Genomic DNA, 26,124 nt, shown 5'->3' on the forward strand with positions numbered 1-26,124 from the left:
GGTGCCTTAACTCTTCAGGGGCCGTGTGACCAGGACGCAGATGGTCAGCTGTCCGTGCTGCACGGTCTGCGGTGCGCAGTGCAGAAGGCCACCCGCCTCGTCCTCTCCCCAGCTCTGCCTGTTAGGTGCCTCCTGGCCAGACAGTGGCATCCATGAAAGTGTTCAAGACGGGAGGAAATGCTGTTCACCACGGGAAGAACAACCCCCAACGCCCACAGGGGAGGAGGAGGCTGTTGAGGTTGTGGGGAACCCACCCCGGCTGGTTAGCAGGGCCGTCTGATAAACCAAGTGAACGGCTGGGCCGTGTTTGCCAGGCGGCCCACACAGGCTGGAGCTCACGCTGAGCCATCAGAACCCAGACCGTGGGGCGAGTCTCAGCTCCATCCTGGCCGCTCTCGACCCCTCCCACTCAATCAGCCAGGAGTGAGTCACCCAGGACCCAGGCCTGACCAGCTCAGTCTCCCAGGGCACCCTGAGCCGTATTCTTTCATGATGGATACTTTGGGGGTGTCTGCCCAGCCAATAACCCCCTCTTCCTCTTGAAACTGCTCTCCTCCTGTGTGTTAGCACAAAAAGAAGAGAGATCGGGGCAAGTGTGACCTCCACGCATCAGCTCCTTTATCCACGAACGGGAACCGGGCGTCATGGAACTCAATTTCCTGGAAAACGAGCCCCGGAACAAAGACAGGGCCTGGGTTTATACAGGTCATTTTGCGGGGTGGTCTATAGACATCTGGCAGTTTGCTTGGACCCTCAGGGAGGTGGGCCTTTTGGGTCAAATCAGTGGACAGGGTCTGAAGAGGACCTACTTGGGAGGAGAGGAGGGCCTCCCAGAGACTGTCTCCATCCAGGGTGATAAGTCACCTCCTCCCTGTCTGCAGCTGGCGCCTGGGAGACATCTGTCCTGGGCGCTGGAGGCTGGCAGTGCAGCGCCTTCATTTTTACCTCTTTTTCTCAGGCCTCATTATCTTGGGGATTTCTTATTTTCCATACCCATTCTTCCAGAATTTGAAAGGAAAGGGGAAATAGGGTGACGGCTCTCTGGCTTCTTCAAGCTGGGAGGGGGCGAAGCAGGGAAAGGGCTTCCCTTCAGAGTTCTGGCAATGATCACGGGGGCCGGCAGAGGAGGTGAGAGAGAAGGCCTGGGGTCATCCGCCAGGTCAACTCTATGCTGCTGCTGGAGCTCAGGTGGTGAGCCGTGGAAGGAGGGACGGTCAGCCTGGGATGTTTTCTGGCAACTGCGGCTGAGCTGACCACTTCCTTAAATAACTAAAAACAGGGAGAAGAAAAATATTATAGTAACATGTGAAGGTTGACTCCTTTGTTAGGTTAGGGGAAACAATTGTAGCATATAGAATAAAGACTGATGAGCTCACTAATGTTAAGGGTATAAGTCTAGCGTGGAAGGTTAAGTAATCTGTCAGTGTTGAGAAAAATGATCTCAGCGTGTAACCAAAGTGAGGACTTTGTTAATTTTAGTCGAGGCCCAATCAGATTTGGGGTGTTCTTCCTGTGAGTTCATGGGCACGGTTCCCTTGGAGCATAGCAAGCGTGATTAATCTTGGGACTATCCTTTCCTGATGTTTAATCGTTTCCATCCTGCTCGTCTAATTACATATAATAAGACCAGAGACACAATTAACAGTATTGTTAAGGCTAGTAACCCAGCTAATATGTGTGGAAAAGTACTTAAAAGGGTTAAGGGAAGATATCCCTTCAGCAAAACTGCTCCAGATTTCTTCATTATCAAAAGTAGGTGGTTGGGCACTAGCCATGTCCAGAACCTGAGACTGTAATTTTAATACTTCTAAAGAGGCATTATGAAAAGGATCAAGTCCCATTAAGTGATTACGTACACTGTGCCATTGGACCTCAGTGTCATTGTATGGAATCTTAGTAATGCAAAAGTGAGTAATATTTTAATGACATTGGAGCCTCTGAGTCCATCGCAAATCTTGTACTTGTTCTCCTAGCCATGTAACAGAATCTTCTAATTGCTGAACTTCACTTAGATTTAGCCAAGTTTCAGTATGAGTCTTTTTTTTTTAACTTTTACTTATTTATTTATTTTCATTAACTTTTTTTGACAGTGATAAATATACTTTTTAAAAAATTCTTTTCATACATGTATATAGGGTAATAATGTCTGTCTGTCTCACAATCTACTGTCCTTCCCCTCCCACCCCAACCCATACCCTCACCTCGCTCCCCTCTGTACAATCCAAAGTTCCTTCATTCTTTCCTACCCACTCACCCCCACTATGGATCAGCATCTGCTTATGAGAGAAAACATTTGACCTTTGGTTTTTTTGGGATTGGTTTATTTCACATAGCATGATATTCTCCAGTTCCATCCGTTTACCTGCAAATGCCATAATTTCATTCTTCAAGGCTGAGTAATATTCCATCGTGTATATGTGCCACATTTTCTTTATCCACTCATCTATCAGAGGACATCTAGTTTGGTTCCTTAGTTTCGCTATTGTGACTTGAGCTTCTATCAGTATAATTCTTATGAATCATTGAAGGTAATGTGTTGTTTGAAGTTCTTGGTGAAAGGCCACTGCTGCTGTAGAGGCAGAGGCAATGAGTCCAGCCAAACCAACAATACCCACTATTAACAACTCGATAAACCATTTAGTGAAGTACTTTAAAGGTCTCCACAGCTCCTGCATGAACACTACGGAGGGCGTTTTCTGCCATGGCTCTCTTAGCTTTACAGAGAGCCAGGGAGCTGCTGGTCTCTTAAGAATTGTGACCATTTGTTTTGGGTCCTGCCATGGGGTCCAATTATTACAGTGTTGCAATATGCAACTTCTACATGTGACATGGTGTATATTTTGTGCGGCATTATATCTTATTTGAATGAGCCCAGATAATAAAACATAGGGATTTAAACCACATGCTGTGAGGTAGAATTCTTATAAAAGAGTTAAGGTGGACAACAGTTTTCAATTTCCCAAATTAAGATTAGGTCCACCAGCAATTTTTGTTTAGTTACTCAGGATCGTCTTCCCGGCCTCCACTTTGCGTTTCTTGCACTAATTCATATTGAGGCTACGCTGAGTTTCAAACCTGGGTTCATCGCATCCTGGAAGGATAGAAACAAGGGCACCAAACTTAACTAATCTCACCGGTAAATCTCGCCATTCCAGACTCAAAGAGGTTCCTGCGTTAAACCGTGTTTCCATATGGAATCCTGAATTGGCCCCAAATCCATTCTCAGGGTGGGAGGGTGATAATTGCCCTTTATACCAATACTGGGTGATGGGGGCTTCTATGTCATTTTTATGTACTCGAGTTAAATCGCTCCTGTGATCATATGTCCCTCCCACGTTTTAGACTGAGCATCCACTAATACCCCACGTGACCCCATTCTACAACTTGTTTTCCTGCGACGGAGAGATTTCATGGGTGAGGCGCGACACACTTAGTCCATTTCGACGGGTTATGTGGGGGGTCCCTGTGGCCATGGTAAAGGCATGGGGGTCTTTTTCGTGAATAATTAACATTAGTCTCCTGCTCATCAGGGGAACCTTTACCAGTGAGATTAGTTAAGTTTGGGCCCCTTGTTTCCCTCCTTCCGGGATGTGATGAACCCAGGTTTGAAACTCAGCATGGCCCCAATATGAATTAGTGCAAGAAACGCAAAGTGGAGGCCGGGAAGACGATCCTGAGTAACTAAATGAAAATTGCTGGCGGACCCAGCAGTGAATACAGGACCCTGGGGAATGAGATATAGAAAACAGAAGGAAGAGAGACGTGGATGGGGGCCAGATCCGAGAGAGTTCCCGCGAGCCAGAGATCCGGAGTAGGATGTAGTGCCCGAGGAGAAAGGCGTAGCGGGTAATGGGATCGATTTAATTCACCTCTGGGTAAAGTTAAGGAAAGGGGGCAGGAGGTCTGAGAGGCGGCACGGGGGTCTCCAGGGGAGGCTGTGCAGCTTCCTCAGGAACACCTGGGCGATGGCTCACGCCGTCGGTGGGGCCTCTAGGACCCAAGTGGTAAGAGGCATCAGTGGGGGCAAGGGTTAAACTGCTGATGTGAACCCAGGGAGGGTGGCCGGCTAATGGCTGCGGGGATGCGGGGGAGTTAGAATGGCCTCGAATGGGCCTTCCCACTTTCCCTGTAAGGAGGCTGCGGGTGAGGAGGGGAGAGGTAGGCTGAGCCCCCTACGGAACGAGACAGAGGGGCCTCTGAAGGTTGGGGCAGGGGGCGATGTGGGTGAGCATAGTTCCAGAGAGCAGCCCGAAGGGAAGGTGAGCTAGCAGGGGCGTTAAGATGTCAGCAGGGACACTGGGTTGAATGGTAGTGGGGAAGGAGGGGCGCCATGCCTGAGTTCAAAAGGCCGGGTCAGGAGAGGCTCCTCGCCTAGAGCTCGGATTGGGAGAAGGGCCAGGGTTGACGCTCGGTCCGGTCTGAGGATGACTTAGCCGAGATCGCCTTAAGGTCCTGCTGGTCCTCTCAGCCTCCCTGAGGACCGGGGTGAGGGGAATGTGAAAGTTCATTTTATGTTAGAACTCAGCTAGTTCCTGGGTGACGGAGGAAGTAAACTCAGGGCCATTATCAGACTGGAGACAGGCAGGGAAGCCAACGTGCCAATTATCTCCCAGGCGAGTCAGGTTGCCGGGGAAGCGTCAGCCCATCCGGTAGAAGTGTCCACCGAGACCAGGAGTGTCCACTTCTCTTCACAGAAGGCACGCAGGTGAGGCGAGCTGCCAGCCCTCGGCAGGGAGAGTGGCTCTCGCCCGGTGTGCAGGGAGTGGGGTGTCCTCACATTAGAGTTGGGGTTAACCCTAAGACACGTTGTGCATGAGCCGGAAGTTTGGTGGAGATACTGTAAATCTAAGGGGACATGTTTAAAGAATAAGACTATTGGAGGGAACAAGTGTCTGGTGGATAGGACAAGAGGGCCTTAGTTTCCTCAGTGGGAAATTAACCTTTTAAAGGTATGGCGTATAAGCCTGTTTGGGGTGGTAGCCAGATTGAGCAACTTCCTTAGCAAGCCTGTCCGCCTCCTGAATGGCCAGGGAAATGTGATCCTTTCTAGTCGGATGCCCCCTACAAGGTAGGACTGCCACCTTGTGAGGTAGAAGCGCAGCCTCAAGCAGATCTTTTATGTAACTAGCACTGAGGATGGGGTTCCTGCCTGAGTTAGGAATCCCTCTCCCTCCAAATTAAGATGTTGAAGTGAATGATATTATAAGTGTATTTGGAATCTGTAAAAATATTAAATGATTTATCCCTGGCTAATGATAGGGCTCAGGTGAAGGCCACTAATTCAGCTTGCTGTGATGTTATTTCCCGGGGGTAAAGGAAATAATTCTAATATTTGGGTAAGGACCAAAGGAGAATTTGCAGTAGCTTTTCCTTGAATTATAGCAGAATCTGCAAACCTGGGACTGTTTGGGGGAGCTTCCATCTATAATCAATCAGGGGAGTCAGGTAATGGCTGATCTGTTATGTGAGAAAATGGGCTTGTCAAAAAGTCCAGAATTCGGAGCAAGAGTGAGAAATTACAGGGGCAGAGGGATGTTTCGTTGGGAGCAGAGTGGCTGGGTTTAGTGAGGATTCTTGCTGGGTTTAGGAGATCCAGGAGCTGTGCATGTAATAGTTGGACTCTAGTTGGGGAAGGGATAAAAATGAGCGTTGACTCAGGAGATCTGAGCAGGAGTGTGTGGGAAGACTGGTAACGGGTCGATGCAATGTGAACTCTGCGCCTCGGGGATCAGGAGAGTTGCAGTTGCTAAAAGCTCAAGGCATTGAGGCCGACCTTGGTACACCAAGTCTAATTGCTTGGATAGGGTTGAAGATTTTAGGAGCGAATCCTGAAGGGAAGAAATGGTAGGAGGGAAAGGAACGGGAGACGGAAGGGCATCGAAGGATTCCCTTCGGAGGCCTCATAAAGAGGTTTGGCTATAAGAGAAAATTTTGATATCCAGATACGAAAATAGTTGAAAAGGCTTAAGAGGGATTCCATGTCCCTTTTGGTGGATGGTAGGGGAATGTCCTTCAAAACTTGGAGCTTTCCTGGGAGGATAGTACAGGAGATGGGGGTCAATAGGATGCCTAAATATTGTACCTGGGAGAGCAGAGTTGGGCCTTAGACTGAGAAACCCAGTATCTCCAGGAGGCCAGGGAGTTAAGTAGGGTGCTAGTGTGACGAGCGGAATATTCTAGAGAAGGGCTAAGAGCAAGAGGTCATCGGCGTGCTGTGTTAGGTGGCTAGGGGATAACTCTAGGGTGGCTAGGTCACGTTGAAGGGCTGACCAAAATGGTGGGGGCTGTCTGGAAAACCCTGGGGAAGAACAGTCCAAGCGGGCTATTGCGAGTAGTCAGCGTCGGGGTCTGTCCAGGTACAAGCAAAGAGTGGGCGCAAGGCTGGAGGGAGGGGATAGTAAAGGAGGCGCCTTCAGGTCTAAGACTGAGAAGTGTGTCGTGGGGGCTGGAATACGAGATAAGAGTGCAGGGGCGGGGCACCACCAGAATGTGGGCACAATGGCCTCACTGATCTTCTTGAGGTCCTGGACTGGCCAAAACTGGCCATTGGATTTCTTTACTCCAAGAATGGCGGACTTATGAGACGACTGGATTGGTACGAGGGGTCTGGCCTGCAGTAAATGGGAGATGATGGGTCCAGGGGGTCAGAGGATTTCGAGGAAGGGTCACTCAGTGAGTGGGGTCCCTTAGCTGGGTGTGAATGGGGGAATGACGTCTTGCTATTTTAGGTTGAGAAGCGTCCCAGACTATGGGGTTAATTCCAGCGAGCAAAGAACTATCTGGGAACTCAGGGAGCACGGAGACCTGGTTCTGACTAGAATGAACCCAAAAGGTGGGAGCGGACTTTAAAGGGGGAATGATAATGGAAGATCTTTACCCAATAAGGGGCCTGGGCGATTTGGTGCTACTAAAAAGGAAAGGGACAATGAGACAGATCCAAATGTGCAAAAAGGGGAGGTGTCTGCAGGGGATGGATAGGGGTCCTGAAACCCCATAATCAGGGTCTTTGATCTAAAAGTTTGTCCATGGCATTCTGTCAATAAGAACTGCCCCACTGTCGACCATAAATGAAACCACATGGCCACCCACCATCCCTGTGACCCTGGGCTCCTCGGATGTGCCCCTTGGGGTGGCAGGGGCAATGGAGGCTGGGCCCCGTCATTCCAATAGTTCCGTGCAAGGCAGTTGGGAATCAGGAGGCTGTGCCTGGGGTGTCCTTCCTTGGGGATGCTCCACCCTCCAGTGTCGCCATTGTCCACACTAAGGACAGAGTTGGCAGGGGTCACCTCGGGTTAGGGCAATGTTTTGCCTAATTTCCATTTTGCCCGCGTCGGTAGCAGGGCCTCTGGTGTGTTTTGATGTGTCCGCTGGGATCACAAGCTCTGGGAGTATTAAAAGGTCGGGTCAAGGCATGAGCCGTGGGGGCTCTCTGGGGGCCCTGAATTGCGGAGGCGAAGAACTGATATTTAGCTTTAAGATGCCTCTCTTTTTCCTCTTTGGCCTCATCTTCCTGGTTGTTAAAAACCTTCAAAGCTGTATCTAAAAGTAACTGTTGAGGAGAATTGAAACCTCTCTCGAGGTGCCTCAGTTTCTTGCCATGTCAGGTGTAGACCCACTGATAAAATTAAAATGTAAAAAGTGACTGCCACCAGGGTCGTTGACATCCAAATTTGTATATTTGGCGACTGACTCAGTAAGTCGGGCCAAAAAAATGGTAGGATTTTCATCAGGTCCCTGGGTGATTTCTCTTATCTTTTCCCAGTTTACTTGGGTGTGGGAATTTTTTGACATTCCCTCAAGGAGACAAGTGACCTTACGCTGTAACCTGATAACTCCTGGGTCTTGAGGTTGGTGTGTCCAATCAGGTTCAGCTGAGGGGTGCCAGGTAGATTTGGGGTTTTAGTCATGGAAAAGATGGACATGGTCTCTGGCAGCTTGTCAGATCAGACATGTCCATCATTGGTCGTTGGTCAGGGTAGACTTTGGTATATAACGTACATCTGCCCAGGTGAGGTGGTACACCTGAGTCAGACGGGTAAAGTCCTTCTTATATTTGACAGGGTCCTCAGAAAATGAGCCTCATTTGTCTTCTCTTTGGGACATATCTGTCATGGAGAAGGGGGTATGAACTTGGATGGTCCCTTCTTTTGCTGGGAGGGTTTCTGATGGTGTAAGGGGAGAAGGCACAGGGAAGGAGCGTGTAGAGTTGGTGAAGGGGGCCTGATGGGGGAGCCGCAGGACTCTGGGAAGGGGAACCAGACGGGCAGTGATGGGGCTTTGAGGAAGAGAGCCTGGGACCTCAGAGGAGGCTATGGGACCCTGGGATCTGTACGGAGGGGGGTCATCAGCCATCTCCAGGGCTCTGAATGAGGAAGGGACTGTAGATTTGTCGCAATCCTAACGTAAGGTAGTTGGAGGCTGATATGGGAGGGGTCTGAGTGGAGGAGGATAAAGGTCTGGGGATAAGGGAGTTCCAAGTACTTACCATTTCAGGTTAGATATTTTTGCAGAGTTTGTAGAACCTCTTTATGGAGAGTTCCAAATTTGGGCCACATATGCTGACTATTCAATCTGTATCATGACCAGATCTGGGTACTGGGCTTAATGAGGTGTGTTGTTTGGAGGTCAGTACAGGAATAGGGGGTTTAAAATTGGTGGAGAGACAGCCCAAGGGGGTGTCTCTGGGAATTGATTGGGTAGGTCCCATCTTTGGAGAGACTCAACAGAAGTGACAGTGGAGAGCAAGGTGTCCCCTGTGCTCTTTATGCCACCTGATGTGCCAGTCCTGCACTGGACTTGCCCACGAAGGACTGGGGAAACGTCTTTCCCTCAATCCCAGTGGTAAGGGGCTGGGTCCCGGGATGCCTAACGGCGGCGTCTCTGTCCAGCAGCAAAGAGCGAGGGACTGGGTCCCCGGGTAATAAATGGGGTCTTCCCTCTCCAAAGGGACGAGAAGGCCCATGGTAGATGCAGAAGCAAAATGGCAAATAGTTCCCCGATTTGAGGAGTTTGCTGGGTGTGGAGAGGAAGGGAAGATGGGGGAGGGAGCAGAAGTCAGTCTCTGAATGCCAACAAAGGATGTGACATAAGTCCCTTCACTGTTCACACGCCATTAAGCCACAACGGTCAGTGGGCGGTTGATGTCCATACCCCTGAGGGCTGCCGGAGTCAGGTCTGGGACTCAAGCCTTCGCACAACGCTAGGGAGTCGCCCAGCCAGATGCCTCCAGCTGCGTTCGAGCTTCCTCCTGCCTCACGCACCAAGCTTCTCCCACTCAGCGGTTGACATCTGGTACCCCTGAGGGCTCGAAGTTAGATTTCAGACCCAACAGCTTCATACAGCACCAGAGAGTTGCCCTGGCCATCTGGACTCAGCTGTTCTGGGCCCTGTGTCTCTCACTCCCACCAAATGTCCCCCGCGTGAAGTGGACAGCAAAGGGCGGGACCAGCCTATGTTCAACAGGGAAAGGGAAGACAGTCCCTTTGGAGACTCATCCGTGGCTCCTGGGAGCAGGGGCTGCAGGTCCTCCCAGCTTTCAGAGAGCCTTGGAGGTGCCTGCAGGTCACAGTCAGCCTCCAGCCTCCGGGCCTCATTCGCTGTTTAACTGATTACCGGGGAAGGGAATGGGTTGTGGGGAAGTAGGGAATGTTACCTCGCTCTTGGAATCAAAAATGTTAGCACAGAAAGGACAGAGACCCGGATGAGTACAAACTCCAGCATCAGCTCTTTCATTCACAAACGGAGTGTCACACAGAAACGGGGCTGCAGCGGTGAAATGGCGCCATGGAACTCAGTTTCCTGGTGGAAAATGAGCCCCCAAACAAAGACAGGGCCTGGGTTTATACAGGTCATTTTGCGGGGTGGTCTATGGACATCTGGCAGTTTGCTTGGACCCTCAGGGAAGTGAGCCTTTTGGTCAAGTCTGTGGACAGGGTCTGAAGAGGACCTACTTGGGAGGAGAGGAGGGCCTCCCAGAGACTGTCTCCGTTCAGGGTGATAAGACGCCTCCTCCCTGTCTGCAACTGGCACCTGGGAGAATCTGTCCTGGGTGCTGGAGGCTGGCAGTGCAGGGCCTTCATTTTTACCTCTTTTTCTCAGGCCTCATTATCTTGGGGATCTTTCTTTCTCCATATCCACTACTGTGCACAGGGTGGGCCCCAGGATGTCACATACTGTGTGACCCGGACGACTGGGCAGGGATGGAAATGGAACCCAAGTGGGCCCATCCTTCTACCAAGATTGAAAATGTGGAAGCAAAGAGAGTCAAGAGCCCCCAGATCAGAGGTCACAAGATGGCCACATCCCTCCATCCTGCGGGCGGAAGAGAGGAGGTTAATCTGCACTGACAAAGAGACAAAGAGCACAAATTCTGGGCTGGGGATATAGCTCGGTTAGCAAAGTGCTTGGCTTGAAAGCACTAAGGCTCTGGATTCAGTCCCCAGCACCACTAAAAAAATAAATAAATTAAAAAAAAAAAAAAAGAGAGCATAAATTCAGAGGGAGCAGAGGTGGGAACAGAGTCAAAGTCTCATTGGAGGCAGAGTCTGGGTTCCAGACCTCCTGAGGAGCAACCACAGCTTGCTTTTGGTTCCTCGAGACACTTACCCTTGGAATAAGTTTCCCTTTTTATTTTCTTAGTTGAAAACGAGAAATAAAAAAGAATCAGGACGTGAAGGCTATTGGCCTTTTCGGGATGTGCTACCTCCCACACCCTGACCCCAGGCCTCTCTTCTTTCTGGTCTGAACTACCTACCATTTCAGTCGCTCCTCTGGGCCACACAAAAAGGAAGAAGCACCTTCTGCATAGGGCATATTCAAAGTGCAGATGTTCCGGGGAGGAAGGAGCCCTGGCAGATGAGCCCAGACACCACGGCTGGCCCTTGGAATACACCCTTAAGGGAATTTAGGCCCCTGCTCAGTTTCAAAATCAGGACAGAGACTGACCCCCTGGAACACCAGAAATGCAAAGGCATTTCCTGCTAGCTGAGAAAGGCAGGGAGTCCAGGCGGGCCTCCACCCCGCGCTGGAGGGAGGCCTCCAGGGGGAAAGGGTAGCACAGGTAATCTGCTTGCTTCACCTCTTATCTGGAACCAGCCCTGTGTGTCTCCAGAAATGAAAGCTGGCCTTTGTCCTCTGCCTCTGATAACAAGGACTGTACATTTCATGGGTCCAAAGCCCATGCCTTATTTAATTTGTATTCCCAACGCATTGCACGGAATAGACATTTAGTAATTGCTTACTGAGTGAGATGTTCTTTCATAGGTCCTATGTACATATTTCATACTCTGTCGTGCTTTTGTTTAAATCCACTTCCTTTTGGACTCGGAAGGCCTTTCAGAAGCCCCGATGTGGCATGATGTGGCACCGTAACAGCCTGGGGTGAGGGCTGCCAGGGTGATATCTGCCTCTTCAGTTTGTAAGAAAATAAAAGACAGATTGAGTGTATTGAGAGATGGCCCTGCCCTGAACAAAATGCACCCCGGACGTGCCAGAATCGACACCTGCTCACTGTCGGCATCGACACATGGCAGGAAGCAGGGCTGAGGTCCGGCCACGTCCCTGCACCACTCCCGCCCGGCTCTCCCAGCACATCTCCTGGTTACAACTTGACGTTTATTTGCGTGACTACCCGTCATCCCCTTTACATCCCAGGCTCCGTGGGGGGAGGATGTGTCGGGCTGAGCTCATCGCTGAGTCCCCAGTAGCTTGTGCAGAGCTCGGTAAATATCTGCCGAATCCAACAATGAATGCATAACTGTTGAACAGGGTGGGGGAGTCAAGCAGCCACCAGAGGAGCCGGAGGCCAGGCAAGCCAACCCCAGCCGTGCATGCTAAACGGGACCCACTAGGAACCTCCAACCGTGAACCTGGACGAGGGGGAGAAGGGCGGGAACTCGTCTTGGTTGAGCCGCAGCAGGCACCTTCACGTGCCGTCCGTCCCATGCTCCCCAAAGCGTTTGCCCAGCAGCCCATTTCACAGGTAGGAAAATCAAGAGTCAAGGAAGGTAGGACGATTTCTCCAGTCTCGTGAGATAATAAACCAAGAGTTCAGAGTCTCGCTCAGGCCTGGGGGGCCCGCACACTTCATGTGCCTCCTTTTTCTCCTTCAGGTAGCCTTGGTAAGTCTGTTAACAAAACATAGCTCAGACACAGGAAAAGGGAGCTTGGGATCCTTGTGACCAAGATGAGCAGGGAGGCCCAGAGTACCGGCAGCAGGAGTTGAGGACAGGGAAATCATCCTGGGTCGTGGCCAGGATCCCTGGAGGGGAAGGTGCTTCCCGAGACTCCCAGGAACCCTTACAAACACCCGGGTAGCGCAGGGACCCCACCAGGAATCAAGTCAGAGACCCAGGTTTCTCCCAAAACACCTGACACCAGTCTCACGTCAAAAAAGTCAAAAAAGAAAAAGGAAACACCATCCCTGGAAGCAAAACTCTTGCGTGCCAGGAGTCAGACCGGGCCTCCCGGAGGAGCCGCCTTCTAACGGCCAGAAGCAGCCTTCAGAATGGAACTCAGACTGCGCCCCGCAGCCACTGTCCCCCTTCAGCCCCCTCCCCTCCTCCCATCTGAAAGTCTTCAATGGCCCCTCCTGCACAAGGGGACAAAGGGCCAATTCCAGGTCCACGATTCCACACGGCAGGCCAATGGCTCTCCAGCCCTGCCGCCTGAGTGGGATATCCCTGCCCCCACTCTGCCCTGTGACCAGTGGGCCAGCAGCAGTTCCATGCTCCAGGGACGGGATCTCCCTCGGGGCAGCCTCCCTGCACACTCTCAGCTCCCACAGCCCCAGGCAGGTGTGTCTTGCTCACCTGCCGGGCTCTGACCAGGCTTTCTCTTGCTCTTGGCTGGGAAAGGCCTTCCATCTGTAATCGCCAAAATCTAAAGTGAGACGCAGTATGAAGAGTGGGCTTTTGACAAATATGTGTTGAGAATACATTTTTCCCTAATGATGTCAACAAGCAAGAGTTTCTTTTTAAGTAGTACTTGAAGTCAATCTGTAAGGCAAACCTTTCAAAGTTAAGGTTGAGGTTGGGGTTGGGGTCGGGGGTGTGGCTCAGTGCTCCCCTGGCATGCATGAGGCCCTGGGTTCCACCCCAGCACCACCAGAGAAAGGAAAAAGACGTAAGGCCGGTGGCTCTGTTCCTTACATGCACGTGCCTCTCCCACTTCCTTGTGGGTGATGTTATGTAACTTAGTTACCTGTGCTTCGTGTGTTTAAAAAGATTTGAATCGAATGACACAAATATTAGGTGACAGGACTCAATGCAACTCACAGTCCGGAATGGCAGTGTTTGCTGGGGCTCAGGTGTAGGCACAGGGATTTGGGGTGCGGCACAGGGACACACGTCCGGTCTCAGTGTCCAGGCTGGCACAGCAAACGCCTCTTGTTGCCAAGGTCTCTCTCTCGTGGCCAGAGGTAAGTCTCCAGGTGTTCTGCCGAAGGGTGCAGTGTGGTTTCTGTAGATGGCCACACCGTCCCCTTCATCTCCTGTGGAGACTAGTTTGAAGTCTGCCTGAGACACAAGAGTAATTACTAGTCTTGCTTCTGAACTATTTTTACCATCTCCAGCCTTCCTCAAAAGTTCTCTCTTCCATAGGTACCAGTTTATAAAAAGCACTGAAGAAAGTTCTCAGGAGTTGCTACAAAAGACCAGGGGACAGGGGACAAGCCCCCAGGCAGAGGAAGCGCAGGAAGACAGCACCCCAGACACCCCCCCCAGGACCATAACCGGCAGAGCTGCCCAGAGCAGGAGGGCAGAGGCCGGCCAGGCGCCCAGCACAGCAAACACAACCTCATGGAAGAGCCAAGAAGAGAGAGCCAAGGTGGACACACTGCCACCAAGAGGTCAGGACAAGGATGTGGCCTCTGCCAGGAAAGAGGCACTAGCACTGCAAAGTCAAGTAGAGAAGACAACTGGAAGAAGAGAGGACCAGAAGGGGAAGGTGACAACGGTAAGGACAGTGAAGCATCCGACCAAAGTGGCAACTGCAGCCCAGAGGCTCAGTCCAGGCCACAGGGAGGAAATGCTGACCACGGCGGCAGCAGCACCCACGAGGGCGAGACCGAGAGCGACCACAGGACCGAGAGCGACCACAGGACCGAGAGCGACCACAGGACCACGGGCGAGGACGGCAGCAGCTGTCCAGCCCAAGGAGACCACCACCCCGGCCGCCCCGCGAGCCCCCGTCCCAAGCCCCACCATGCAAAGAAGCCAAAGGCTGAAGGCCGCCAACTTCAAGTCTGAGCCTCGGTGGGATTTTGAGGAAAAATACAGCCTGGACAGAGGGAGCCTGCAGACGGTGAGCTCCACCCCCAGGGCAGCACCCGCCTCGCCGCCAGCCTCCACTGCTCTCCACCTACTCTGCTCTTCCCTCTGGGGGCAGCCAACACGGGGGAGGAGGGAAGGCAGGCCCGGATCCTGCTCCCGCGGCACCGCAGGTGTGAGCCAGAGGGCCCTCCCGGAGGGCCCCGCGGCTGCTCGAGGGTCACCCTCGGGGGAGAGCAACTCTCTGGGGCTTGACGCAGGGTTTCTCGCCCTCTGCCTGGTCTGCCCTGCCAAGCTGACCCTAAAGCCTTCACGCCCCTCCAGCCGCACCCACCACTGTCCTGCCACGCCCTGGCACGGAGGGGCAGCATTCAGAGGTGCCTGCTTGCACACAGAGTTGAGCCCTGGCCCCAACAGCACCCTGGACACGGGCTCCGCGATCCCTCTCCCACTCACAAAGGTGCCTCAGCCTTGAGGGCAGAGAAGGCCCATTCCCTGGGAGCCCCTGGGGCCACAGTGGGCCCAGACAACGGAGAGGGAAGGTCAGCAGACCCAAGGACTGGAAGTGGGGACAGAGGCAGTGCCTTCCACGCCGTGAGGCCAGCCCAGCCCCTGCTTGCTGACCTCCGCGTGTCCTGCTCACAGACCTGCCCTGACTCGGTGAAGGCCAGAGCCTCCAAGTCGCCGTGGCTGCAGAACCTCTTTCTGCCCAACCTCACTCTCTTCCTGGACTCGGCTCACTTTAACCAGAGTGAGTGGGACCGGCTGGAGCACTTCGGCCCGCCCTTCGGCTTCATGGAGCTCAACTACTCCTGTGAGTCCTTCCCGGGGGAGGCTGGGGCCCGCAGCCTGGGAGGAAGGGTGGCGGAGCTCCCCGCCTCCTCCAGACTCTGAATGCCCGCCCGCCGTTCCAGTGGTGCAGAAGGTGGTGACCCGCTTCCCTCCGGTGCCCCAGCAGCAGCTTCTCCTGGCCAGCCTCCCCGTCGGGAGCTCCCGATGCATCACTTGCGCCGTGGTGGGCAACGGGGGCATCCTGAACAACTCCCACGCAGGCCGGGAGATAGACGGCCATGACTATGTGTTCCGGTAAGGTGTCCACCCCAGCTCCCCTCGCCAGCCCTCTCCTACAGGTGTGGGCAGTTCCGAGGGCCCTGAGAGGGTGTCCCTTGCCTCTGTCTGGATAAGATGGGGTTTCCGGGCTCCCCAGAGAAGGTCAGGACGTAAGCCCTGCCTCCCCCAGGCCTCCCTCTGCTGGGTCCCTGTCCTCCCACACCTACCTTCATACACTTCCCTTCTCTGCTCACAAGTTCCCTTTGATTTTATCTTTCCATACAGACTGAGTGGCGCTGTCATTAAAGGCTATGAACAGGATGTGGGTACCCGCACATCCTTCTATGGCTTTACCGCCTTCTCCCTGACCCAGTCCCTTCTTATACTGGGCAATCGGGGCTTCCAGCATGTGCCTCTAGGGAAGGTGAGCAGAGAGGAAGGGACCTGGCCACAGACTCTGGATGGGGGACACGTGGGTGAGAAGGGGAGATGAGCGTCTCAGGTCTGGACAGACTGTGGTTGGTACTGGTTCTACTCACATGAAGGACCAGGGCAAAGAAGACACCCACACCAGGCCAGAGGGAAGCAAGTGGGCACTCTGGTATGAGAGCCAGGCTGCCCCAGCCCTTGTCCTCAAACAGTACCCTGGGACCACTTCCTGTCCTTGCTCCTAGGACGTTCGCTACCTGCACTTCCTAGAGGGCACCCGGGACTATGAGTGGCTGGAAACCATGCTCCTGAACCAGACCCTGCAGAGAAAGAACCTCTTCTGGTTCAGGTACCCACTTCCCTGCTCCTGCCTCTTCACCCCACCCAGGCTGAACCTTGAGGTGAATGGCAACAAAGAGGTGGGCAAGTGGGCACAGCCTTGGCTGCCACCTGGAGATGGGTACCAGTCATGACCATGACCCTGACTTGGCCCCCACCAAGCCAGTCAGAGAACTGAGCCTGAACAACCATCCCTGACCACAGGCGCAGGCCCCAGGAAGCTTTTCGGGATGCCTTGCAGTTGGACAGATACCTGCTGCTGCATCCAGACTTTCTCCGATACATGAAGAACAGGTGACAGTAGAAAGCCCAGGTGATGGCACAAAGTCGGTGAAGGGGCCTCTCATCCATGCAAGCTCCTGACAGTTGGGGATCTGGGGTATTTTACAGGTTTCTGAGGTCAAAGACCCTGGACACTTCTCACTGGAGAATATATCGCCCCACCACCGGGGCCCTCCTGCTGCTCACTGCCCTTCACCTCTGTGACAAGGTAAGGCTGGACTTCAGGAATAACTGGAGAACAGCTCTGGGGCTACTCCTAGGCCTGCTCTGTCCAGGAAGGGCAGTGGACATGAGTGTACATGTGCATCCAAGTGACCTGCACCCAGACCCCTGGGCGGAGAACCAGGAAAAAGCCCCCCACAGAGAGCCCGTGAGAAGCAGCCTGGGAGACAGCCACACAGGCCCTATTTCTCCTCCACCCTTTACCTAGGTGAGTGCCTATGGCTTTATCACCGAGGGCCACGAGCGTTTCTCTGATCACTACTATGACAAATCATGGAAACGAGTGATCTTTTACATAAATCACGACTTCAAGTTAGAGAGAGCTGTCTGGAAGCGCCTACATGACGAAGGTATCATCTGGCTGTACCAGCGTCCCCAAACAGCAGAGAACTGACCCGAGCCTGGGCCCCAGCAGGCTCTTCACCCACGCCAGGGCCCAGCGGGCAGAAGTCTTGTGAGCCTCCTGCCATTCCTCAGGGCTTGGACCAGGATTGGACCTGGCTCCAAGCCCTTCAAGATTTCCAAGAACACCACCACAGAGGAGAAAAGTCCCTCATCACAAACGATTGGTGGAGGTTTTGCAGTCCTTCAGAAAGCTGCTGCAGGTTCCAGTGGAAATTCCTGAGGCCTAGGATTTTTTAACTAAATGGGATAGTAAATGGTCAATACCACCCATTGCTGAAAAACACTCTTCACTGCCCAAGAGCTACTTGGCCAGAGGAAAGAGCCTGAACTCACAGAGACGCATAGATTGGGTTTGAATTCAGATCTTCTACTCGGCAGATGTGAAACTTGGGGGCATCACTTAATTGAACAAGAGATTGTCTAGAGGCCCTTTCCAAGGGTTATCTGATTCTTGAAAGTTCTGTACTTTCCCTTCTCTGTTTGACAACTCTGTGTTGTAGGAAACTGATAGAAACACAAATGATTCATCTCCATGGAGATGCAATTAAATTTTGCACGATGAAGGTGCAATTGTTACCTCATGGATACTCTCCAGTTTTGCACCTATTGGCAAATTCATTTTTGCATTCCTGCTTACCCAAATGTGTGTCTGATCCTTGGATTGGCCTTTGAACCAGTTTTTACATCTTATTGGCTCCTTCGTTAATTAATGAGTAAATGAAGTCTTTGACATGTTCATTTTCCATTTGTGTGAGAATTATGATCTTAACCTTTAAAAATTCACCCTTTAACAGTTCCTCTAAAGTTCATTAGGTTAGAACTTCATTCTGGAGTTTTCTAATCTTTAGAAAGACTTTTATGATATTCATGGATTTTTGAAATGAATTAAAAATTTTAAAGGATTATTTTTAAAAGCCCAACACAACAGAGAGTTCATTTCCCTTCCCCTTCATCCTTCTGTCCTCCCACCAACCTGCTTTCTGGCTCAAACCCCAGGATGAGAATTGAGCGAAGTCAGAGACATTTCGGTTCACCTTATCCTTTGAACCCTGTCTCAAGGATTTGGACTCTGGAGCTCAAAGAAATTCTAGAGATCCCCAAAAGAAGGGTGCTGGTTAAAGGGAGGCGGAGGAAGAGGAAGAGAAGAAGGGGGAGGAAGAAGAGGAGGAGGAGGAGGGAAAGGAGGAAGACTTTCCTTTGACTTCATGCTCAGCACCAACGGGGCGGGGACTTGCTTTGCTCAAACCGGGTGCAGTGGCAGCTCGGGGCGGTAGGAGGCAGCAGCGGGGCACCCGGTCCCCTGCAGTCCCCGGCGGCGCGGGCCTCTGCTCCTTCGCTCCCGCTCCCCCGCAGGTAGGAGGAGGTGTCACGTCGCACACCCCTGGGCACCGCCGCTGTGGCTCGGGTGGGACAGAGCCGATCTAGGCAGGGCCTGAGGAGCGAGGATGCGTTTGGAAGAGGGACCCGTCGCACTGCCGCAGCAGGGACTCCACGTGGACCCCGCCAAAGACCGCCTGCGCCGAGGGGCGGGACCCGCAGGCAGAAGCACGAGGCCGCGCACCGCCGCAGCGCACCAGGTGCATCAAAGAAGAGAAAATACTTAGTCATAAATCTGGTAGGAAATGTTCAAAATCTGTATGAGGGAAATATGGAAAAACTCCTGAAAGACACAAAAGCAGATTTAAACAGTCATCTTTAGTTCTTGGAAAAGATGACTCAATGTGACACATTTGTCAGTTTTCTCCAAGTTAATTTATGAATGGAATGCAATTCCAATAAAAATGTCAAAATATTTTTTCTAGAGCCTAAACTGGCACTAAAAATCGTACAGAAGGATAAATACAGAAGAATAGCTAGTGATACCTGAAAAAGAAAAGCTACCAGAGGAGTCTTACTACCAGCTATTAGAACACACTACGAACCCTTCACTGTTAGTGTGAGACCTAGATGGGGAAAGCAGATCACCAGGAGCTGCCCTGGAAGGGTTGATCTTGTCCCCTGACCCCTTCCTCACCCTCTGTGTTGTGGCTGCCTTGGGCTGAGCCCCTGTCCTCTACCATGCCCTTCTGCCATGATGAAGCCGGTGACCATGGACTGAAACCTGAAACCTTTGAAACTGTGAGTCTCTTTTTAGTGCCAGGAATTGAACCCAGGTGCACTTAACCAGTGAGCCACACCCCCAGCACCACCCCCCACCACTTTTTTATTTTTAGAGACAGGGTCTCACTGAGTTGTTTAGGTCCTCACTAAATTGCTGAGGCTGGCTTGAATTCTCCATCCTCCTGCCTCAGCCTCCCAAGCTGCTGGGGTTACAGCCATGTGCCACCATGCCGGGCTGAAACTGTAAGTCTAAATGAATCTTTCTTGCCCAGCATGGTGGTGCACACTTGTAATCCCAGCAGCAGAGAGGCTGAGGCAGGAGGATCACAAGTTCAAAGCCAGACTCAGCAACTTAGTGAGGAACTAAACAACTCAGCAGGACCCTGTCTCAAAAAAATAAAATAAAAATAAAAAGGGCTGGGGGTGTGGCTCAGTGGTTAAGTGCCCCTGGGTTCAATCCCCACTACCAATAAATAAATACATAAACATATAAATAAATTCATCCTCTTTAAGTTGTTTTTCTTATGTATTTGTCACAGCATCAAAAAGCTGACTAACACAATGCACAAGATTATTCACTGCAGTAATGCTTTGGGATTGGAAAATATTGGAAGCTACCCAAATGTCTAAAACATGGGAGAGGTAACTATGAAGAATGGCACATGGGAACAGTGGAGTACTGTGCAGCTGGAAAAAAGATGGGCAGTTCATATAACTGACCAGCATGATAGCTGGATATATCATTAAGTTAAAAAGGAAAAAAAGCAAAAACAACAAGATTTTTAAAGCACAGGATGAGTGTCCCTTTTCCAAAGTTCTTAGAATCAGAAATGTTTCCGATTTGGGATTTATTTGGACTTTGGAGTATCGGCATACACATAAATGAGATATCTTGTGAAAGAGACCCAAGTCGAAACATGAGATCAACGCCCTATATGTTTCGCAGGCCTATATGTTTCGTGTTTTGACTGGGACTTGCCACATGAGGTCAGGTGTGGCATTTTTTTCCTTGTGGCATCATGTTGGCGCTCACAAAGTTCAGACTTTGGAGCCCTGGAGCATTTGGGATTTTAAACTTGTACTTGAAAGAAGAAAATATGCAGGTGTCTGGTTGTCTTGGAAAAAGAAACACAAAGACAAGATACACCAAAACCTAGTTAGGCTGGTTACCCAAGGAAGAGAAACCAGACTAAGAAGGCAGGGGAAGGGGGGAGGACCCCACTAGTGAGCATCCTCTCCTCCCAGCTTTGCCTGTGTTCTGTAAATGGCCCTGATCCAACAAGGAAATCTCCATAAGGGGGCAGAAGACCTGAAAACGACGTACAGAGAGGAAAAAATGAGCCTAACCATATTTAAATGTCATTCATAACCACACAGAAAGAGCATCACTGTATTTCAACTATATATCCTCAAAATAAAGACAAAAAGAACAGCAAACACTGACCTCTAGCTGGTAGGTAGGTTTGTTTTTCACAAACATGATGAAATCCCTCTCAATGTGTTGTAGGATTAAGTGGATAAATAAATATGTTAAGGACAATGGATTTAATTACAGATTGTGAGAAAAGAAAGCCACAGTTTGGAAGAGGGCAATGAACCTTGCGGCGTTGGAGGAGAACCAGAGATCAGTCTGCACTTGGGATTTTTGATAGCATTATGTGTGTGGGCTCTTTATTTGTGTATACCTGCAAGTAGACACACAGGGACATATTCCCCAGGGTTAGCAACTGGTAGTCTGGGGGCAATGACATCTCAATAACAACAAGCACACTGAACACCAGCTCTTGGGTTCCTAAACACCATTCTCTACTACAAGGAAGCAGGACCTTTGGAGAAATGGCTGATTCTAGTGCTGGGGTAGGGAAGGTGCAAAGGAACCTGGGATATGTACTGTTCCAGAAACTTCAGAAGTGCTTAAAGAATAGGATCTACCAAAGGAACAGGAAAGCCAATCTGAAGGAATTCCCACTGGTTAAAAACAAAATGATTTGAAAACGAGAATAAATGATGACAGTAGTGAAGTTTCCCTCATATTTATAATATAAAGAAGAAAAGCTTTTTCTTATAGAACACCAACAAATAATTATAGATGGAAAAAAGAAGCTGAAAATCAGTATTTGACAAATATCAAACTTAGATTCAAGCTGCCATTAACAAATGCTAACGCTAGTAGATAAATATTAGCAAGTCAAATCCAGCAATGTGGAAAAAAATACAGGAAATTTGCCATCGGAATCTTGAGCTTGCCTATCAAATCAGGCATTAGGATTCAACATACTGTGCTGGGGATGTGGCTCAGTGGTAGAGTGCTTGCCTGGCATGTGCAAAACCCCAGCTTCAATTCCCAGGACTGTAAACAAACAAACAGAAAAAGAATTCAACGTAGTAAAGGAATGCAGAAGAAAAAACATATTTATCTCATAGGAAAATTTAAACAAAGGTTGTCAGTGAGATAGAAAAAATTTAAAAAGTCAAAAGAATGTAACTTCCTAGAAGTTAAATATAGAAAAACTTTCAAGAAGGGGAGAGCAATATACGGAGTCCAAAGAAGCTGAGGGGTTAAGCAAAGCGGAAGACTGAGAGTTGACCCCTGAATTTGGCTAGCTGAGGGCCCCTGGGGAGGGCTTCAAAATGAGCTCAGTGGAACTCAAAGCCTCAAATCTGTAAGGAGGCAGGGAAGTGGAGACTGGTGGGCAGACAAGCCTTGCAAGATTTTCAGCATAAAAGAAAAAATATAAAGTTTGGTTAAAATTCTATAATCTTTCATTTGAATTGGAAGTAACAATATATTTTTCTCTTCATAAAAATTTGTGTAGAAGAGGGTCCCAAAAGTGTGGCCCCTCTAGTAACAATGAGCACCATAGCACCCAAATTATGGTTTGTAAGACTCATTTCCCATAAAGGGGAAACAAGATTCCTTGGGGCAAAGGCTGGTTCCAGATCTGGGGCAGAAAAAAGTAAAAGATGAGTCTGAACTTTCCTATTACACTAGAAACCAAGGGCATCATTAAAACAACAACAACAACAACAACAACAACAACAACAACCAAGACTGTGTCAAAAGGTCAGAGGCCAACTTCAAGGGCCGGCTCTTAGTGCCAAATACAGGAAAGAGAATTTGAGCATCAAGAATTATAATGACCACAGTGTGTTGGAACACATCAGTTACAATTCCAAAAACTAAAGATGAAACTTTGAAAAAACAAAGATCAAAAACAAAAACCACCACCACAACAAGAACCCGTTTTGCTGTCTGTCCCTAGTAGGAAAATGGATCTAGACAGTGAACATTAAAAACTGCTAAAAACGACCTAGAATAGGAAAATGCAGAGACAGGAAGTAATACAGAGTCACCAGGGACAGGAGTAGGAGGGAATGCAGAGTTACGGGAATGGACACAGAGTTCCTGCGGGGTGGTGACCACGCTTGGCATGGATAGTGGTGATGTTCCACAGCCTTGTGAATGTACTTAATGCTGCTGAATTGTCTAGTTAAAACAGTTAAGTGTAATTTTAATGACAGGTAGCTTTTATCACAACACAAAGCCTTTAAAAACCTGTTTAAAAAAACATTAGGTGAAACGGGACAGGTAATCTAACAAAGGATGAGTCAGGCTGACCAGACCTGAACCGAAGGGGCAAGTTTAACACCAAAGTGAAAGACAACCAGGTATTATGGACCTTGTGGAATGATGAGTACTATCTGGCTTTACCTCTTGCTCACATAAGATCCAAACTAGAACTGATCAAGCTTCTCAGTCGCTGTACAGTAAGGAGAGCTTAGCAGCACAGACCATACCAGGGGAGTGTTGAAACTCAGCGAGTCCAGTCCAAAATGTGAGAAATGATTCAGCGTGTTTTATTTCTACAAATAAGTGGAATCCTCCTACAAATAAAAAGAGAAAGATAAACTTGGCATATATTAAAAGAGACTCAAATGCAATGTTAATCTGCATCAGATCCTAATTTGAACAGACCAGCTGTAAGACACTGATGAACCGGGGGCAGAGGCTGGTGCCTGTAATTCCAGTGACCCAGGAGACTGAGGTGGGAGGAATGCAAGTTCAAGGCCAAACTGGCAATTTAGTGAGATCCTGCCTCAAAATAATAAATTAAAAGGCCTGGGGATGTAGCTCAGTAACAGATCACTACTGGGTTCAATCCCCAGAACTGCAGAAACAAACAAGCAAACAAATAATAAGGCTGAGGCTGTAGCTCAGTAATACAGGACCCCTGGGGTCCATCTCCAGTTCTGGAAGGAAGGAAAGAAAGGGGGAGAAGAGAAAAGGAAAAAGAAAGAAAAGAAAAAAGACAGGCACAGTGCTGCACACCTGATCCCAGCAACTCAGGAAACTGAGGCAGGAGGATCACAAGTTGGAAGCGAACCTCAGCAACTTAGCAAGATCTTAAGCGACTTAGTGAGAAATAAAAAAGGCTGGGGATGTAGCGCAGTGGTAAAGTGCCCCTGGTTTCAATCCCCATTACCAAAAGGAAAGGAAGGAGGGGAAAAAAAATGTGGTCAGTTCACTAGCATCAGGGGTAGAACTAGGGAGCCTCGTTCACCACAGTCTTGCCGGGGGCAGTAGTGCACGCCTGTAATCCCAGCGGCTTGGGAGCCTAAGACAGGAAGATCATGAGTTCAAAGCCAGCCTCAGCCAAAGCAAGGTGTGAAGCAACTCAGTGAGATCCTGTTTCTAAATAAAATACACAATAGGGCTGGGGATGTGGCTCAGCCGTTGAGTGCCCCTGGGTCCAATCCTCCGTACCAAAAAAAAAAAAAAAAATGCTGCTGTTGGAAGTCACATTAGCAAGAATGGAACCATCCTGCCTGGAGGATGTGCATGGGTCTCTTGTCAGAGAAACAGCCCGTTTCCAACTTGAACAGAGCTTCAGATAGCCAGTTTTCAAACACAACCTTCTCTATGTATTTGTCAAATAAACAGGACCTTGAGTCTGATTTTCAGTCCAGGCCTTTGCTGCAGTCTTGCTTTGAGACTGTCCGAGAACTGCTTCACTTACATTTCACCTCATTCCATCCTTCCCCAAATCCAGTAACCACATGCGTCTTCCTCTGGGTGGGGAGGCAGCCCACAGTTTCTCCCCCAGGAGCCTTGCCCCAGAAAGTTAGTAACCGAAACTGTGGACACGTCCCCCACACACCCTTTATCAGAGGGTTTGGTCACATCACTGGAGAGAACGGCCACATGTCAAGACTCCAGGTCTCATCGTTTCATACTCCTGGCACCAGAGTTCTAGACCACAGCCCTGATTCTGGGGGGTCCCAACCAGTCAGAAGAGGTGACACAGGGAAGGGAATTTAATCTATAGCTCCACTGGGAAGACAGGGGCCAGGCATCCTCAGCCCTGTCTTTGGGGGCACCGACCATGAACATTAAGTTTAAATAGAGGGAGGGCTGGGGCGGGGGTGGGAGAGATGTCTGCAGAATTCAGCTGTCCTGGTCACACTGGGGTCTGGTGGATCACCAGAGTAGCTCTGCTTCTGTGAGGTGGCTCTGGAAAAGTCGCGATTGTTTGAGATGGCACCTGCTCAGGGGGGCAGCCTCGGCTCCTGTCGGGGGTAACTGCTCCCACTTAAGCATGTGGTCTCACCTCGGGGTGATCTGTCTGTGAGGCTCTGCTGGAAGCTAAGGTGACTACAGGTTTAGGGAAGTGCCTGGGGACTTCCCGGTGGCTTTCCAGGGGTCTAGAAGAGACAGCTGAGTATCCCTGTAAATCATGAAAATACCCTGGTTACTTTTGGTGTCCCTAAGCTTGAAGGTAGTGTAGGTAAATGTAGGGCTAATAACCTTGTATTACCAGTTTTTATTGTATTGTATTACAGACACTCCTTAAGTGATTAACCTGCCTTTGTGCAGAGCTGAGCAGGAATCTGACCCAAAGTTTCAGGTAATAAAGGAGACAGATGCAAAGCGAAGGCAGAAATTTCAAGTCTTTACCCTATTTTCAGCTACCCACTGAGCAACGGAAGGCCCAAGTGAAGAGTCAGTGGTTTCAGCCAAAGCAGCCTGGAGTCCCGTGCTGCCTTCCAAACACTGGTACAGACCAGCATGGGCTGTGACAATGGCAAAGGCAGCTAGAAGCTGATGCACCCCAAAAAATACAGTGTGGGGTTCGAAATGTGCCACCCAAACAGAAAGATTGCTGGGCTGAAGGCAATTAAGAAGGAGTTGAATAAAAGCTCCACCCTCCCTCTGTTTGACTGAAAGCAGGACACAAATTTGCAAAGTCAGAAGGTGCCCTGCCCTGCCCCCCACGGGGAGAACAGGCTGGCCACCAAGAGCTCGGACAGGACACTGGAGCCGCACCAGCGGGAGGCTGGGCCGGCAGGGCTCCCACGGCTGCGGCTGGCGGCCCTCGCCTGCCGGGAGTTGCCTTCCCCGTGGCCCCCGGGAGACTCGGAGCTCTTTCCCTGTCTCAGCACAGCTCCAAAAACCCAGTGCTCTTTGCGGAAGATGCTGCAGAAGCGGGAACCCAAAGCCACCTCCGGGACTGCGATTCCTGGTGTCTCCCCCGACACAGGAAAGACTGTTGGTTTTTCTTTTAGTCTGTCTTTTGTCACAGGGGGCGTCTCCTAAGAACTTACGGGGACTGAGGGGGAAATGACTTTTCCTCCTTTACAGCAGATATGTTGAGTTCCATCCCAGTAGACAGAAACCGCTTTCCTGGGGGAAATGTAACATTTGGAAGGCTTTTTAAAGCCACAGCCAGCTTGAGTTCAAAGCCAGCTCCAGCAACTCAGCAAGACCCTGTCTCTACAAATAAAAAAGGGCTGGGGATGTGGCTCCGTGATTAAGTGCTTCTGGGTTCAATACCTGGTACCAAAAAGAAACAAGAAACAAAACAAAAAACAAAACAAAAAACCAGTCAGGCACACTCCCAGCCCAAACAAAGAAACAAACAAAAACCCTAAGTCTCTTCTGGGTTTTCCAATTCATATTCTTCTACCACCTGTGCATCGATTGCGCCCTGGAAGCAATCAAGGTTGTTTTGTGTGCGGGGAAATACACAAG

At 50.3% G+C, this 26,124-nt stretch overlaps 1 protein-coding gene and 1 long non-coding RNA gene across 3 annotated transcripts in view; one reads left to right on the plus strand and one right to left on the minus strand.

The window, feature by feature from the left end:
* Positions 1-17,909, plus strand: part of ST6GALNAC1 (ST6 N-acetylgalactosaminide alpha-2,6-sialyltransferase 1) — a 30,310-nt gene extending 12,401 nt beyond the window's left edge. Inside the window, exons 2-9 of the mRNA XM_079134919.1 lie at positions 13,599-14,301; positions 14,913-15,081; positions 15,182-15,353; positions 15,603-15,741; positions 15,992-16,095; positions 16,290-16,379; positions 16,476-16,575; positions 16,798-17,909. Coding sequence (XP_078991045.1) covers positions 13,599-14,301; positions 14,913-15,081; positions 15,182-15,353; positions 15,603-15,741; positions 15,992-16,095; positions 16,290-16,379; positions 16,476-16,575; positions 16,798-16,983 — 1,663 coding nt within the window. The 3' untranslated portion in view covers positions 16,984-17,909. The remainder of the gene's footprint in view (positions 1-13,598; positions 14,302-14,912; positions 15,082-15,181; positions 15,354-15,602; positions 15,742-15,991; positions 16,096-16,289; positions 16,380-16,475; positions 16,576-16,797) is intronic.
* Positions 17,910-20,753: 2,844 nt separating this feature from the next.
* The window catches only part of LOC306658194, a 28,838-nt gene continuing 23,467 nt past the window's right edge, over positions 20,754-26,124 (minus strand). Inside the window, exons 3-4 of one of the 2 annotated variants that reach the window (XR_013762984.1) lie at positions 22,807-22,979; positions 20,754-21,444 (exon numbers count right to left, since the gene is read on the minus strand). This is a non-coding gene — a long non-coding RNA (uncharacterized lncRNA). Of the gene's footprint in view, positions 21,445-22,599; positions 22,980-26,124 lie in introns of those variants that run through there. The other variant, XR_013762985.1, reaches the window with a different exon arrangement.

Source organism: Sciurus vulgaris (genome assembly GCF_902686455.1).
Source record: "Sciurus vulgaris genome assembly, chromosome: 3".
NCBI lineage: Eukaryota > Metazoa > Chordata > Mammalia > Rodentia > Sciuridae > Sciurus > Sciurus vulgaris.